General features: G+C 39.6%; 1 protein-coding gene across 1 annotated transcript; it reads right to left on the reverse strand.

The window, feature by feature from the left end:
• Positions 1–2,658: 2,658 nt before the first annotated feature.
• LOC131650420 (uncharacterized) lies at positions 2,659–3,669 on the reverse strand. The gene has a single exon (XM_058920131.1). It carries the CDS (start codon positions 3,667–3,669, stop codon positions 2,659–2,661), a length of 1,011 nt encoding a protein of 336 aa, XP_058776114.1.
• Between the last annotated feature and the right edge of the window lie 11,254 nt (positions 3,670–14,923).

Genomic DNA, 14,923 nt, shown 5'->3' on the forward strand with positions numbered 1-14,923 from the left:
AGGACCAGTAGGAGTGAACGAGATAAGTTTGTCATCAAGGAGATCCTGAACTTTGTACTTTAATGCTCTACATCTTTCAATCGTATGGCCTGGGGCACCTGAATGAAATTCACATCGAGCATTAGCATCATATCCGGGAGGGAGAGGGTCAGGTGGAGGACCCATTTCGCGGAGTTGCACTAATCGACCGGCAAGCAATTGGGGGAGAAGTTGAGCATAAGGCATTGGAACCGGATCTATACGCCTGTCAGGGTATCTTTGCCTCTGTGGACCTCTTTGACCTTGAGGCCTAGGATTCTGTTGGCGATTCTGAGGAGCAGCGGCTTGTTGTTGTGGTACAAAAGGCTGTTGGGGTGCCATCCATGGTTGTGGAAGGGCAGCAGCATACGCCTGAGGGACATATGGACCAGGAACAGCATAAGGCATCGGATAATAAGGAGGTGGAACAGCAGAATATGCAGGGGCTCGGCTTTGGTCAACAGAAGCAGTGCTAGTCTCACCTTCCTTCTTCCTCACAAACCCAGAATACGGCTTCTTACCATTACCACTTGAGGTGCTAGGACTAGTAACACCCCGAATGGTACCCGCTTTGACACAGTTCTCAACTCTCTCACCAATGATAACCACATCCGAAAAGGAGGGAGAAGTATTACTAACCATGTGCTGAAGATACGGCCCTTTCAGAGTTCCCATAAATAGATCAATCAACTCGCGGTCCAAGAGAGGAGGTTGGACACGGGAAGCAAGTTCACGCCACCTCTGGGCGTATTCTTTAAAAGACTCCTCAGATTTCTGTGACATATTTTGCAGTTGTGCGCGGCTAGGAGCCATAGCAGTATTGTAGTGGTATTGTTTCAAGAAGGCATCAACAAGTTCTCCCCAAGTACTAACATTAGACCTCTCGAGCTTCATATACCACTCTAATGGGGCTCCAGTGAGACTATCCTGGAAGAAATGCATAAGCAGAGGTTCGTTCTCAGCGTGAGCGGCCATCTTACGACAGTAAGAACGAATGTGAGTCTCTGGGCAGGTAACTCCCTTGTACTTATCAAAATCTGGCACTTTGAACTTCGGGGGAATAACAATCCCAGGTACCAAGCACATAGCAGCAGTGTCGAAACTCGAAGTTTTAGCAACCTCAACGGCCTTAAGGCGTTCTTCGAGAGCTTGGTACATCTTAGCAGTCTCAGTCAACTCAGCAGTAAGATCATGTTCAAGGTCAATAACCTCGTGGTGGTCATCCACTACCTTTGGTATCCCCTCAGCAGGAATCTCCTTAGTTTTCACCCCTCCGTCAGCAGAATTGGTGGGAGTATCTTTGATCAGCCCAGCAACGCTCTTTCTGAGCTCTTCTTGTCCTTGGACAACGACATGAAGAGTCTCCATAAGTTGGGTCATTCTTTCCCCCATAACATCCATATCCCTACGGAGGGCAGCTTGACTCTGTTCAAATCGATCCATGATTCTCTCGTTGCTCCTGGTGCGGTAAGGATGTAAGAAAGTCAGCTTCGTCGTCGGAAAAGAAATCTGTTGTTGGAAGGGACCCCAATTAGAATCTGATAAAAACCTGAAAATGCAGTATGATATGAGTGCATGGGTGCATGTGTGCATGTTTTATTATTTCCAAGACTTTTTAGCTTTGTCTCAAACCAACAACACAAGATAACGGAGAAGACAGTGAAGCATAACCAAGATAAGCACAATCAAGATAAGCAACCAGGATAAGGAAACATAATCGATTAATTCCACAACCACGTTTTTGAAGTACAAAATATTCCGCTCTCACGAGCCAACAAATACATAAAATGGAAATAGGAACCCCATCCAACAAGACTGGTGGTGATTCTATAACAAAAACCAATACTAAGCAGGATCTCCCATGTCCAAATGACGAAGTGGGCTATCTCCAATGTTCTTATAGCTCCAAGCCTTCATTTCTTCAAACAGCTTTTTGGTCTCAGCATGGGTTGGTCTTTTAACAACTTCTTGAATCAATAGGTCCTTTCTGAAATGCATGGTCTCCAAGTAACGGCTTCTCAATTCCCAACCTCTGGCCTCCTCTTGAGCTTGAGTATCACTTTGCCCCTTTTCCTCTACTCGACCTTTCAACTTGCGAATCTCTTCATAACACCCCTCAATCCTTGCTTGACGTTCCATAAGGAGCTTGTCTGCTTTCTTTCGACGGGCTTTCTCTGATTTGGCTATATCAGTTTGGATTTGGAGCCTCTTTGTCAATTCCGCCAACTGATCCTCATAATGCTCTTTGATCGCCCTCTCTTGAGATTTAGCAGATTTAGAGTCTATGGTCACCCTTGGCCTTTTCTGAGAAGTACTTCCTCTAGCATACAATTCTTCAAGCTCTATTTCTCTCATTTTCAACTTATGAAGGGCAGAAAGCTTCTCTTGCCTATCAGTATTCATCTTAACTTGCATCGTCTCCATTTGTTCAGTCAATTTCCGATTCTGCTCCACAGTCTGATTATAACAAGGCATGGAGACAATGTTGGGTTGTACCCCAGCAGGAGGATACAAAGGATCTTTTGGAGGGAAGGGCATCCCTTGGGTGTTGGCCACAACTTCAACCCACTCAGTATAGTCTTTATAAGTCGCACAGTCTCTTTGACCAAAATGCTTCTTATCTCTCCAGCAAATACTCTTCTAGGCTTGCGCAGCTTCTGCCATTTGCCCAACATTGGTGGCTGAATGATAGTAAATATTCTCAGCAATCTCTGCTTGTTCAGGAGGACTAATGAAAGCGTATCCATATGTTCTTCTAGCCAGGATAGGATTATAGTTGATCCCACCTCTGATGCCCATGAGAGGCACATTTTTGAACTTCCCACAACTCATAACAACTTCCATATGGTCCAAGGATCGGTTGTACCAGACAATGTCCTTAGCTCTAAGCCCCATAATTTTATCAGCCCATCTGGATGTGTACCTACTATCAACAAAAGCTCCACGTTCCGGCAAATGTGATCTGAACCAACGGTATAGCAGCGGAGCACAGAATCTAACCAAACCTCCTTTCTGCTCATTACGATGATGAACGGAATGATAAACATCCCCCAGAAGCGTAGGAATGGGGTTCTGCAGAATGAATATGTGGATGGCATTCATATCAACAAAGTCATGTACATTTGCGAACATCATAATACCATAGATACTTAGAGCCAGAATAGCTCTAAAAGTGTCCCATTCTTTGGCTTCAGCAGCATCACAACCTCTTTTAACCAGGAACTCCATACGAAAACCATGACAACCTCCTTTCTTGGTGAGACTTGCCTCCACGACTGACTTGCTCAAATAAAGAGCCTTAGCAATTTCAATGGAATCAGGGGCCTTCATGGCGCTATAATAAGGTACCTCTTTCCCAACAGGAATGCCAAGGAATGACGAATACTCTTCCAAGGTAGGAGCCAAAAGATAATCAGTGAATGCGAAACAACGGAGGGAAGGATGATAGAACTGAAGCAAAGTGTGAACTCCCTCTTGCTCATCCTTGGTGAATGGCATCTTGAGGAGGCTCAGAATGTACTCATATTTTTCTCGGAAATTGGTTGACTCATCCGGTGTGATCTTCTTTGCCAAACACTCAACAGACTTCATATTAGGATTCACAAAAGAATAAGAGTAATTGCGCTTGCCAGTCTTCAGTGGTGGAGCCATGTGTTAGTCGGAGACAAAGCCAAAGAGTTCCTGAAAATAAATGAACATGCATGTTAAATGATATGGTGGAATGCATTTCATTGGGAGAATCCTAAAATCTTTTCATTATTCCTTTTCTTTTTTCTTTTTTTTTTTTGCAAAAAGGTATGTATATATTCTTTTTCTTTTCTTTTCTCTTTAGAAATAGATTTTAGGCTTCTCCACGAATGAAGTGAGGTGGATGCAATAGCATGATGTGTCATGTGCATGATGTGGTGAGAGACTGAATGTCCCTCGCAGCTCTGAACATCTGGGTAATACTGATTGTAACAGGTTCAAAATTTTGACTTCAGATTGCAAAATGGAAATCCGGGTATGATGAAGGCTGGTATCCTGTCCCTCCCCAAAACTCACGGGTATGAATTCTAGACACGGACAGGTGGTCCCTAATGGTCACTGGGGTCTATAGTTCCCATGGGGTACAAAGTGTTTGAGGCAACAAGAGTGCCAGACACAGTGTTCCATGAAAGAACCTCGCCCAGTTGTGGTACCCCACATCAACTCGATCGTAGCAAGAGCTACGGGAGCCAACATGAGCATCCACGCAAATCCTAGGTGTCACTTGGCCTGGGTAGTGGGCCTTTTACCTCAAAAACCCCCCACCTGCAAAACAGAACAGAAGACCCCAAGGAACACAGAATATAATCCATATGCATGATGTGCAAACAGAAATAAACATGATATGCAAGCAGAAAATAAACATGCAAACATATATACAAGATATAGACATAAAACAAATAAACACCCAGTAAATAAACAAACAAACGTAGGCTAGGATCGACTCACTAAGGATGGACCAGCAACAGGTCTAGCAACATCCCCAGCAGAGTCGCCAGCTGTCGCACGCTCGCGAAAAATGAACAGAGTCGCCACCAATATATTTATCCCATAAGGGAAAGGAATATCAGAAAACCTAACAAAGGAAGGAACAGGGTCTTGCGACCAGAGAATCAGGGTACGGGAGTCGGTTACGCGAGGGGAAGGTGCTAGCACCCCTCGCGCCCATCGTACTCGATGGTATCCACCTATGTTTGTTTCTATCTAAAGGGTGTCTAACTATGTCTATGCCTAAATGCGAAATGAATGCAGAATGTAGGGAAAATAAAGAATTATACTCGCACGGGCCCTACCCCGCTGCCTACGTATCCTTTTCAGGAATCAGAGTTACCGTAGCTCGGCTCACGATTTTCTGTTTGTTTTTGTGTTTTTTAGTTGGGCGGGGTTAACGCTCGCGCTCTTGCATAAGGGGACAGCCTAGGATGCAATGGAGCGGAGATAACAGTGCCCTTAGGTGCCAAGCAGGCAAAAGAAAAAGAAATGATTGGTTTGTGTCTTTTAGGGTAATTCCATGATGACGAGAACCTACTACAAGGTCTCGCATCACTTCCTCACTTTTGTTTTAAGTCTGAACATTTATTAGGTTTTTTGAAGTGTTTTTGGTTGGTGTTTTTTAAGGGGATTTTATTCAAGTATTTATTAATGTTTTATGGTTGTAAAAGAAAAAAATGAGAAAAGGGGAACTAGTCTTAATTTCTACATCTATGTTATTCTATTTGAATAGAAAATGAAGAGGAAAAGTTATTTAAGCGTTTCACAATATATGGCAAATATTCACAAAGAAAGAAAGAAAATTAAATCTAAACTATTTGTGAAAATATTCACAAGCAATTACATTTTTATTCATGTGAAAAGCTATTTTGAATTATCAAAGAAACAACTACTTATTTATGGTTCATCAACCAATCAACAATCAAAGAAAACGACAATTAAAATTCTAATTAAAAGAAAATATTATTTCTAAAAAAATAATTGGATGAAAAATATTATTGTCATTCACTTTTTATTTATTTAAGGAAAGCGAAATCAATTGCAAAAGAATTAAAACAAAATCAATCTTATTCGTTTGTTTCCCCTTTTTTTTTTACTAGCAGCATAGGGGTGCAAAATCGATTAACATTTGAACTAAAACCAATTAAAAGCAAACTGGGTCAGAAAAACAGGGGTGCGGGAAGTAATTGGCGCCAGGCCCAGCTCCACTGGCGTGTGATGCACTAGCAGGCTGGGGGGTGAAGTCCGAAAAAACCAAACCCAGGCGCGCCAAAGCCCAATGCGTAGCAGCCCATGCGTTCCTTAATTAATTCTATTCTTTTTATTTCACTCCATACATTGTTCCAGCTTTTTCATTTTTTTATTACATCTTGCAGCATGTGATTAAAGTAGTTCTGTGCACTTATCAATTGGTCAACATAAAAGGCAAAAACTATGGCCAATTAGGACGTAACACACATCACTCCATATTAAAACAAAAGAGGACAAAAACAAAGTGGGAAACGAGAGTGCAATGCACGCCTCTCTCACGTGAACAGTGACCGGCAGGTCTATCTTCTTCTCAGACGGATCTTGCCGCCACCCGCGGCGGCGCCGGTAGTAATCGAACTCCGAAAACAAAAGCAAGATTATACCTCCTCTCGAAATTTTGCGTGGGTTACGAATCCACCACTCGTTTTTCTTAAAACTCGCTTTAAAGCTCTCACCGGAACCATACTCGAGAATTCTAACTACGCTAAATTCAAACAGAGCGCCAGGTAGCATCATCATTCATCTTTAATCTCAAACAGAATTCACATATAGCATTTATAATCAAGGAAAAGAATCATCTATACCCTGTTGTCTCAACTCAAACCTATATGAAAACGAACACTAAAGCGACCATCGCAATTCAAATGCACATATGCTAACTGCCTCTACGAATGCGAAGAAAGGAGGACGAAGTAACTTACCTGAGGAAGGTTCTTGAACTAAGAAGATGAGAAAGACGCTACCGTACTCCACAAGCTCGCGTTCGAAGAAGATGCGGAACCGAAACTGCGACCGATGCCCAATCCGTGAGAAATAAACTCACTGAACCTTGAGTGACGAGGATATCGAATCCATTCTCAGATTACTGCTATATTGCTGATGACGATGCAGGGATTATCAAGAGAAGGAGGTTGCAAGTGATAATGCGCAAGGTTTGTTAGGGTGGTGTAGATGAGAGAGAGCTATGTATCGCGAGTTGGGTGGAGAGAGAGAGAGAGAGAGAGAGAGAGAGAGAGAGGGAGAGAGAGAGGGAGAGAGAGAGAGAGAGGGAGGAAGAGAGAGGGAAAGAGGGAGAGAGAGAGAGGAAGAGAGAGAGAGAGAGGGAGGAAGAGAGAGGGAAAGAGGGAGAGAGAGAGAGAGAGAGGAAGAGAGAGGGAGAGAGAGTATAGTGATATAGTGAAGAGTGGAAGTGAGAAATGGTTGATGTATGAGTTTCTATTTATATTGCCAACCATTGGTTTGTGATTCACAATCCTTGAATGTGGGACTTGGAATAGTTTGCAATACCTCTTTCTCATTTTTTCAATGTGGGACTTGCAGCACACTTTTTCCATTTTTCCAATGTGGGACTTTAATGTGTGTGTAGTGCAATTGTGTGTTGTTTTGCTTTTTTTCTTCATGTTGTGGTGCTTACTTTAGACACTTATATCTCAAGCCATGGGTGGTTAAATGAAGCAAGAATGGTGTCATATCAAAGAGGGAATGGGATAGAACAAGATTGGTGTTGAAAATATCTCAAGATAAGGCTTGGAAGTATGAGAAAAATAGCCTTGAACTCATGCAATCACCACTGCACACGCCCAGCAAGATGCTGTCCCATGCGTATGGCCAGAACGTGACTCTGCGAAGGTGGTACTTTGAGCCTCTCTATCTCGATCAATACATGTCCAAAATCAGTGATACTGGTCTCATTGGATAGAGGATATGGCAAGGAATAGCTTAGACCTGGGCTTGTTTAAGATAGAGACTTGTGGAGGAAGAAAGAGGCCTTGACATTTGGCCCACCACGTGTTTGCTGAAATGCGTTGCGTGCCCAGAATTCTGTGTCATGGCTGCCTGCAGAATTTGGTCAGGGTTGGGGCACCACTTTGAAGGCTTGTATCTCACTCAATATTTGTCCAATTGTACCCATTCTTGTTTCAATGGACAGAGGAGATGGCAAGGAAGAGAATGACGCCAAGTTTGCGTTCATAGCACTTCTGTAGAGCTCTAAAAAAGGCTGGAGATTTGGCACGCCATGTGTTTGTGAAAATGCCAGGTCATGACCTGACTGGTGACCTGGAATGTGACTTGATTCAAATGAGTTTCCAGCAACTTCACACCACTCTAACTCTTTATACAAGCTTCAAATGAAAAAGTGTCCAACTACAAAGTTGTTCTCCTCCATGAGAGGAACAACTTTGATGTTAGAAACTTTTCCGGAAAATGTTGTTTGCCACGTGTAATCTGGTGCTGAAGTGGACTGCTCAACAAGATTTAAGACATCAAAAATTTTCCTAAGTGTTGGAATGTCTTTTTTCTATTTTTCCCAACTTTTTGCCGAACTCCCGATTTTATCCGTTCTTCGACTTTTCTTGATTAATTTTCCACCAAAAGTCAATATCTGAATAATTTTCCCGATTTTGACCCAAAAGTCAACTGTTCCGATTTCTCCGACTATTGATGAAATTCCCGATTAAATCTCTTCCACTCACATCCAGTCAAAGAAACACATCCACACAGTCAGTATGAGAAGTTTTCCACACATAGAAGCCACTTCTGATTAAATGTTGACCAGAAAGTCAACTGATTGACTTTGGTCAAAGAAACCCTGATTTAAAGAACCAGATGATTTGCAAGCTTGTACCCTCTAATCAATGCCCTGATTTGAAGCAGAGAGACACCCCAATCCAGGAGGACTTCAATGAACATAGGGCCACATGATTATACCTCAGTTTTCTCATTCTTTGATCATACTTCTTTGCAATGGAGCTTTTTCTTGCTGGCCCTTGAATAACACCTACGATATGAATGCATGGGTATGGATTATGACCTAAGTGATGTATGTACATGAATGCAAAGCCTAAGCCAGTTAGAAGTTAAAGGGTAGGACAAATTTGGGGTATGACACCTATCACCTAAGACCACATAAGAGATACTAAAAGGAAGAGTCCCCCTTACCTCGATGAATTTCTTGAATGCTCTCCTTTCGGTTTCACGTTCTTGCCTCTTTCTCTTCTCTTGCTCTCTTCACGTGTTCTTCTTTTCTCCCCAAATGGTTCCTTTTTCTTATTTTATGAAAAATAAAATAAAATAAATTAACCACAACTTAGTAAAAGGCCTAACTAATTAACACCCCTCTTTTACTATCACCACACCATAAGCCCAATAGCTCTTACTCCCTCATTTCCAATTAAATCCAATTTAAATTCTAAAATTCCAATTATTTAATTTAAATCCAAATTAAATTAATAAATGAAATTACGGGTGTTACATTTTGCCTCTGTAGTAATAAAGGGGAAATTCCCCGAATGTCGATCTCAAGGACTGCGTATCAGTATAGAGTTCTAAATCTTAATTCAATCAAACAAAAACTTAAATTGGGGTTTTAATTTGCAATTATAAATTACCAATAAATGAAAATAACATAAAATTGACTAAGTGGCTTTAAAAAATATGAGAGCATGCTAGGGTAAAGTGTATGATTTGCCCTGTAATAACCTTGAATCCAGATGTCTTCAACAAGTTCATAACCTTTAATTACCGCCTTTTAGATTATTCTCCCCTAATTCCTTAGCTGGAAAACCTTTGAACATTCATCATAAATCCTAATTCCTTAGCGAATTATGATGAAATCAAGCCTTTCTTTTATCAAGAGTTAACCGGTAACTATAGGGTATCCCTATTCCTAGGTGATATCTACTATAGTCTAATTGTACAAAAACCTTAACAATCGCGGTCCAGCTGGTTGTTAACCGTAAATCAATCTTGTTGGTCCGACAAAGAAAGCATAAAACCTTGTACAATTAAATTGAATAAGAAAATAAATCTATTCATGAACTCAGGAATTCAAAATCATTACAGAATCAAATTAGGGACACCCCCTAGCATTGGGGGTTTAGCTACTCATATCGTTCAAAGAAAATAAAATATAAAATAGAGACACTACAAGAATAGAGATGAAAGTTGATCTTCATTCGCTTCCGTTCATGAAAACCTTATTCTCTCACAAACCCTTATTTTCTCCAATCTTCAATCTGTCTTCTTCTCTCGGCCAAAAAGTCCTTTTTTTCCTTCGTGAAAACTCTTGTTTATAGTGAAAATTCATTGGTCTTTGTCTGAACTGCTCAAAATGCCCCTTTGGGTCAACACTTAATAAAAAATCATAAAAATCAGCAAAATCAGCATTTTAGCCAACATTGCCCGTGTCAGGCAACACGGGTGGCCGTGTTGACCCTCTGAACTTAAATTTTCAAAATCACACTCCCAACACTGCTGACACAGGTGGTCGTGTTAGGTAACACGGGCCGTGTCAGCCCCTAAGTTCCGAATTTGGATTTGATGTCCTCATCAAAGTTGTAGCCCTTTTCGTTAGCAAAATTTTTTCGCCGGAACCACGTCATTCCGAGTTACGAAGCTCTAGTTATGATCAAAATACTACACGCTTGTCATGATGAGAAACATGCTGAAAATTTCCAGATCTCACACTTGCTGACACGAGCCGTGTCAGCCCCGTGACTTGCCCTGTAATAACCTTGAATCCAGATGTCTTCAACAAGTTCATAACCTTTAATTACCGCCTTTTAGATTATTCTCCCCTAATTCCTTAGCTGGAAAACCTTTGAACATTCATCATAAATCCTAATTCCTTAGCGAATTATGATGAAATCAAGCCTTTCTTTTATCAAGAGTTAACCGGTAACTATAGGGTATCCCTATTCCTAGGTGATATCTACTATAGTCTAATTGTACAAAAACCTTAACAATCGCGGTCCAGCTGGTTGTTAACCGTAAATCAATCTTGTTGGTCCGACAAAGAAAGCATAAAACCTTGTACAATTAAATTGAATAAGAAAATAAATCTATTCATAAACTCAGGAATTCAAAATCATTACAGAATCAAATTAGGGACACCCCCTAGCATTGGGGGTTTAGCTACTCATATCGTTCAAAGAAAATAAAATATAAAATAGAGACACTACAAGAATAGAGATGAAAGTTGATCTTCATTCGCTTCCGTTCATGAAAACCTTATTCTCTCACAAACCCTTATTTTCTCCAATCTTCAATCTGTCTTTTTCTCTCGGCCAAAAAGTCCTTTTTTTCCTTCGTGAAAACTCTTGTTTATAGTGAAAATTCATTGGTCTTTGTCTGAACTGCTCAAAATGCCCCTTTGGGTCAACACTTAATAAAAAATCATAAAAATCAGCAAAATCAGCATTTTAGCCAACATTGCCCGTGTCAGGCAACACGGGTGGCCGTGTTGACCCTCTGAACTTAAATTTTCAAAATCACACTCCCAGCACTGCTGACACAGGTGGTCGTGTTAGGTAACACGGGCCGTGTCAGCCCCTAAGTTCCGAATTTGGATTTGATGTCCTCATCAAAGTTGTAGCCCTTTTCGTTAGCAAAATTTTTTCGCCGGAACCACGTCATTCCGAGTTACGAAGCTCTAGTTACGATCAAAATACTACACGCTTGTCATGATGAGAAACATGCTGAAAATTTCCAGATCTCACACTTGCTGACACGAGCCGTGTCAGCCCCGTGACTTTCATCTCTTTTGCATTTTCTTGGCCACGCTTCATCCTAACATGGCCGGTGTCAGGTTACACGGATGGTCGCGTCAGGCCTCTTGTAGCATGATTTTTCACTTCCGCAAAAACTCCGCTTGTTGTACCTTTTCGCATTAATTTGTCTCGATTTATTCCTTTGAGCCTGCAAATAGTACAATACACAACCAAAGCATAAAATGTAGAATAATGAAGTAAAACACTTGACAATATAAAGCAAAGACGACTAAAATCAACGGTGAATAAACGTATAAAAACCACTAACCAATCCTCAACTCTCTGGTATAAAGTTGGAAAGATGTACCTAAAAGCTCTATGCCCCAACCAATGTAAATCCCGAAACAAAATTGAAACACTGTTTCCAATTCTTCTAGACATAACCTGAGTAAACCAATGTTATCAGTCGAATTCCCTAGCACCATCAAATCTCTCCACCATGGAAACTCAAAGCATTTCCTTCCCACCTTTGTTGGAGGTTGTGATGGTTTATGTTGATCTACACCATTTTGATTTTAAGAACCAATGTTTTTTTTTTACTTTTTGTTGATTATGTTGAATTTTAACTATACAACTCCATTTCTTTACTTCTAATTTTTAAATTTTCTTCTACGATTTATCTCTTTATTATTAATTTTACATTCAAATATGTTATTATAATTTTAATTTCATAATTCTATTTCTTTGACATTCATTTAAAAATATATTATTTAAAATTTTAATTTAATTTCACATTAATAATTTAAAAAATATATATAAAGTAATATATTAAGTTGCAAAAACATTAAATATCAAAAATATTAATATGTAAGATAAATTTATGGGTCCTATTATGATCAAAACTAGACGCAATTGGTGAAACAATAGGATAATGTTTCACTACAGTTGACTTGAGTTCCTGATGCATGGAGAGGGAGCTGACTTGCAAGGTAAGCACTCCTACGCATGAGAGAGTGAAAGAATGAGGAGTAATATCTGAGTAGGTTAGGATTTGAATTGGACTTTTCTTCACGTGAGATCCTTTAGAGTTGGTTGGTTGTTCCATATATGGATTAAATGTGAGTTTTCTCTTATTGGGCATTTGACCAACGTATAACAGTTTTCCCTAAGGATACTTATGGCATGGTAGCGAGAAGCTTTTAGAGAATTGGGTCGGGCTACTTGTTATGGGGTTATTGCTTGGAGAAGTAGAAGAGGTTTGGAAGTCAACTTGAATAACCTAGGGAACAAATGCATTAAATGTGAGTCTCATTATTAAGACGTTTCACATGATTTATTTGACATGCGACCCTAGGTTTATAAACCAGGGAGTGGTTGTTGGAAAAATATAGGATAAGTATTTTTAGTATCGTCTCCTCAGGGATTGATGTGATATTATCGCCGTTCTACAACTTAGTGTATTTTGAGTTAAGATTCGGGATGTTTTTAATGTCATGAAAGATAAAAAGCATGAAAAGAAATTAACGACAATAATTTAAGATTTAAAAAACGGTTTGGTAAAACTGTGTCAAGATTAGTTTTTGTTAGCTTGCTTTTGTATATACTCTGATGATCATGTATATGAACATATCAATGATTAATACAATCATGTATCCTCTCGATACTGTTTATCTCTAAAGCAGTGTCGTGATTGTTATTATATTAATCGTCAGATGATCTCTCATGCCGACAGTTGACATAATAACCTTTAAAGTTTGATACAAGTGATTATCAACTCACAAATCTATCTCTAGAGTTTGATTGTTGATAGATGAATACCCTTTTGGTCAAGATTTGAAACATATCTCTCAATAGTGTATCAAAACATCATATAAACATGAATACAAAGATATTCACCATATACTAATCACCAACAAGGTTCATATACAAAATATCAAACTAAATACATACTCTACAAGCTAACTACCTCTAATCTTGACACATGAGAAGTTTAGCTATCCATAGCTTCAACAACAAACATCAATACAAGACCTCCTAGCATAGAAATTCAAAGATGATGAAGAAAAATGCTTGAGAAATCTTGAATATGGATGAGTTTTTCTTTCTTCTCCTCTTGCCCTAGAGTGTGTGTGTTGTTAGGATGAAAAGATAACAAGATAAGATCCACAAAAATATCTCTAAGTGCCTAAAAGTGGCCACTTGAAAAAGTACCGCCGCTTAGCGCCATGACGGCCGCTAAGCGGTCCTCACAAAATATCTGCTTCCACGCTGGAGACCGCTAAGCGGGCTGAGGCCGCTAAGCGGGACTTGCTGAGCACAAATTTTCCTCTCGCTACTGGAAAGCGCGCTTAGTGGCCGCTGAGCGGCCCTTGCTGAACAAAAATCCTTCCTTTGGCCTCCAAACTTGCTCCAAAATGCCTCAATACCTCCTAATACATCCCAAAATGCATAAAACCTACAAAAAGCAAAAGAAAAGCTTAAAATTAAAATATTTACTACCAAACTAAATGTTATTTATTTACACGATATCAAACCGTAATTAAATGGAAAGAGTTGAGAAAAATTATCAAAATACCACAAAAGTTATCAACAATTATTCACATTTTGGATTCTAACAGTGGTGCCTTTTCCTAAGATCTTCAAGTGCTCTCATATGTCGTTGTATTCCTGATGCGAAATGTAATTTTTTATTTTTTGCCTCTCCATTTTCTGTCATATTGAGTTATTGATTGATCTGCCTCGTTTCTCTATATAAGGATCACTTGGCATTTCAAAATTCTTTTTTCCCTTTTACACAAACTACAACTTCCTTTTCTTATACACGTTTTGATTTTCCTCTATGAACTTTGTCAAAATCCATTTCATCATTCATTTTCCTTCTTTGGACTACACATTTCTGGTTCAACGCATCTTTTAAGTTATTTTCTTTAATGGTTATCTCTATTTTAGGCTCTTTGGGTACCATTTTTCTCTTTCCTGTCTATAGTTCAATGTTCTTCTTTCATTGTTATAGTTATGGCCAACCTAGTAAACTTATGTGTGAATGTAATAAATATACTAAGTAGCGATGATTCCTCTTTCGTTACTCAGATAGCGAATCTCGGAATGCCAAATATTGGCCCTTACGAGGTTAATCAACCTATTACGAACCTTATCGTACTTAAGGATAACTCTGGGTCTTGTTGTTTAGTTAAAGATGGCAGTGAACCCTCTAGTCTTTATTCTATCAGAGGTACAGACGATTCCTCTACATAGGATGAAGAGATGAACCATGACATTTCCATTGTTAGGGGTGTATATGCTAGTTTACTTCCTCCTTCGTTGTCTCATGCAGATATGGAACTCATCGAGGTTGCTCAAAATGTACGAATGAATCACTGTTTCATCGGATCCTTTAGGTAAGTAAATGGTCAGGATCCTTGTGACATGGAGCTTAGAGATCATATTAACTTTCAAACGTGTTAGTGCTTTTGAGGATTGACTTTATGTTTGGTAAAACTAATTTAGCAGCAATAGGTTAAATATAATTATAACTTGTAAGAGAAAGCATGTTGAAGTTCTATTTAATGGAGAAACATGTTGTGTTGAAATGTTTCAACATCTGGAACAACATGTCGAAGAAGATGTCGTGACATCGTATCGTGACA

Source organism: Vicia villosa, linkage group LG2 (genome assembly GCF_029867415.1).
Source record: "Vicia villosa cultivar HV-30 ecotype Madison, WI linkage group LG2, Vvil1.0, whole genome shotgun sequence".
Classification (NCBI taxonomy): Eukaryota; Viridiplantae; Streptophyta; class Magnoliopsida; order Fabales; family Fabaceae; genus Vicia; species Vicia villosa.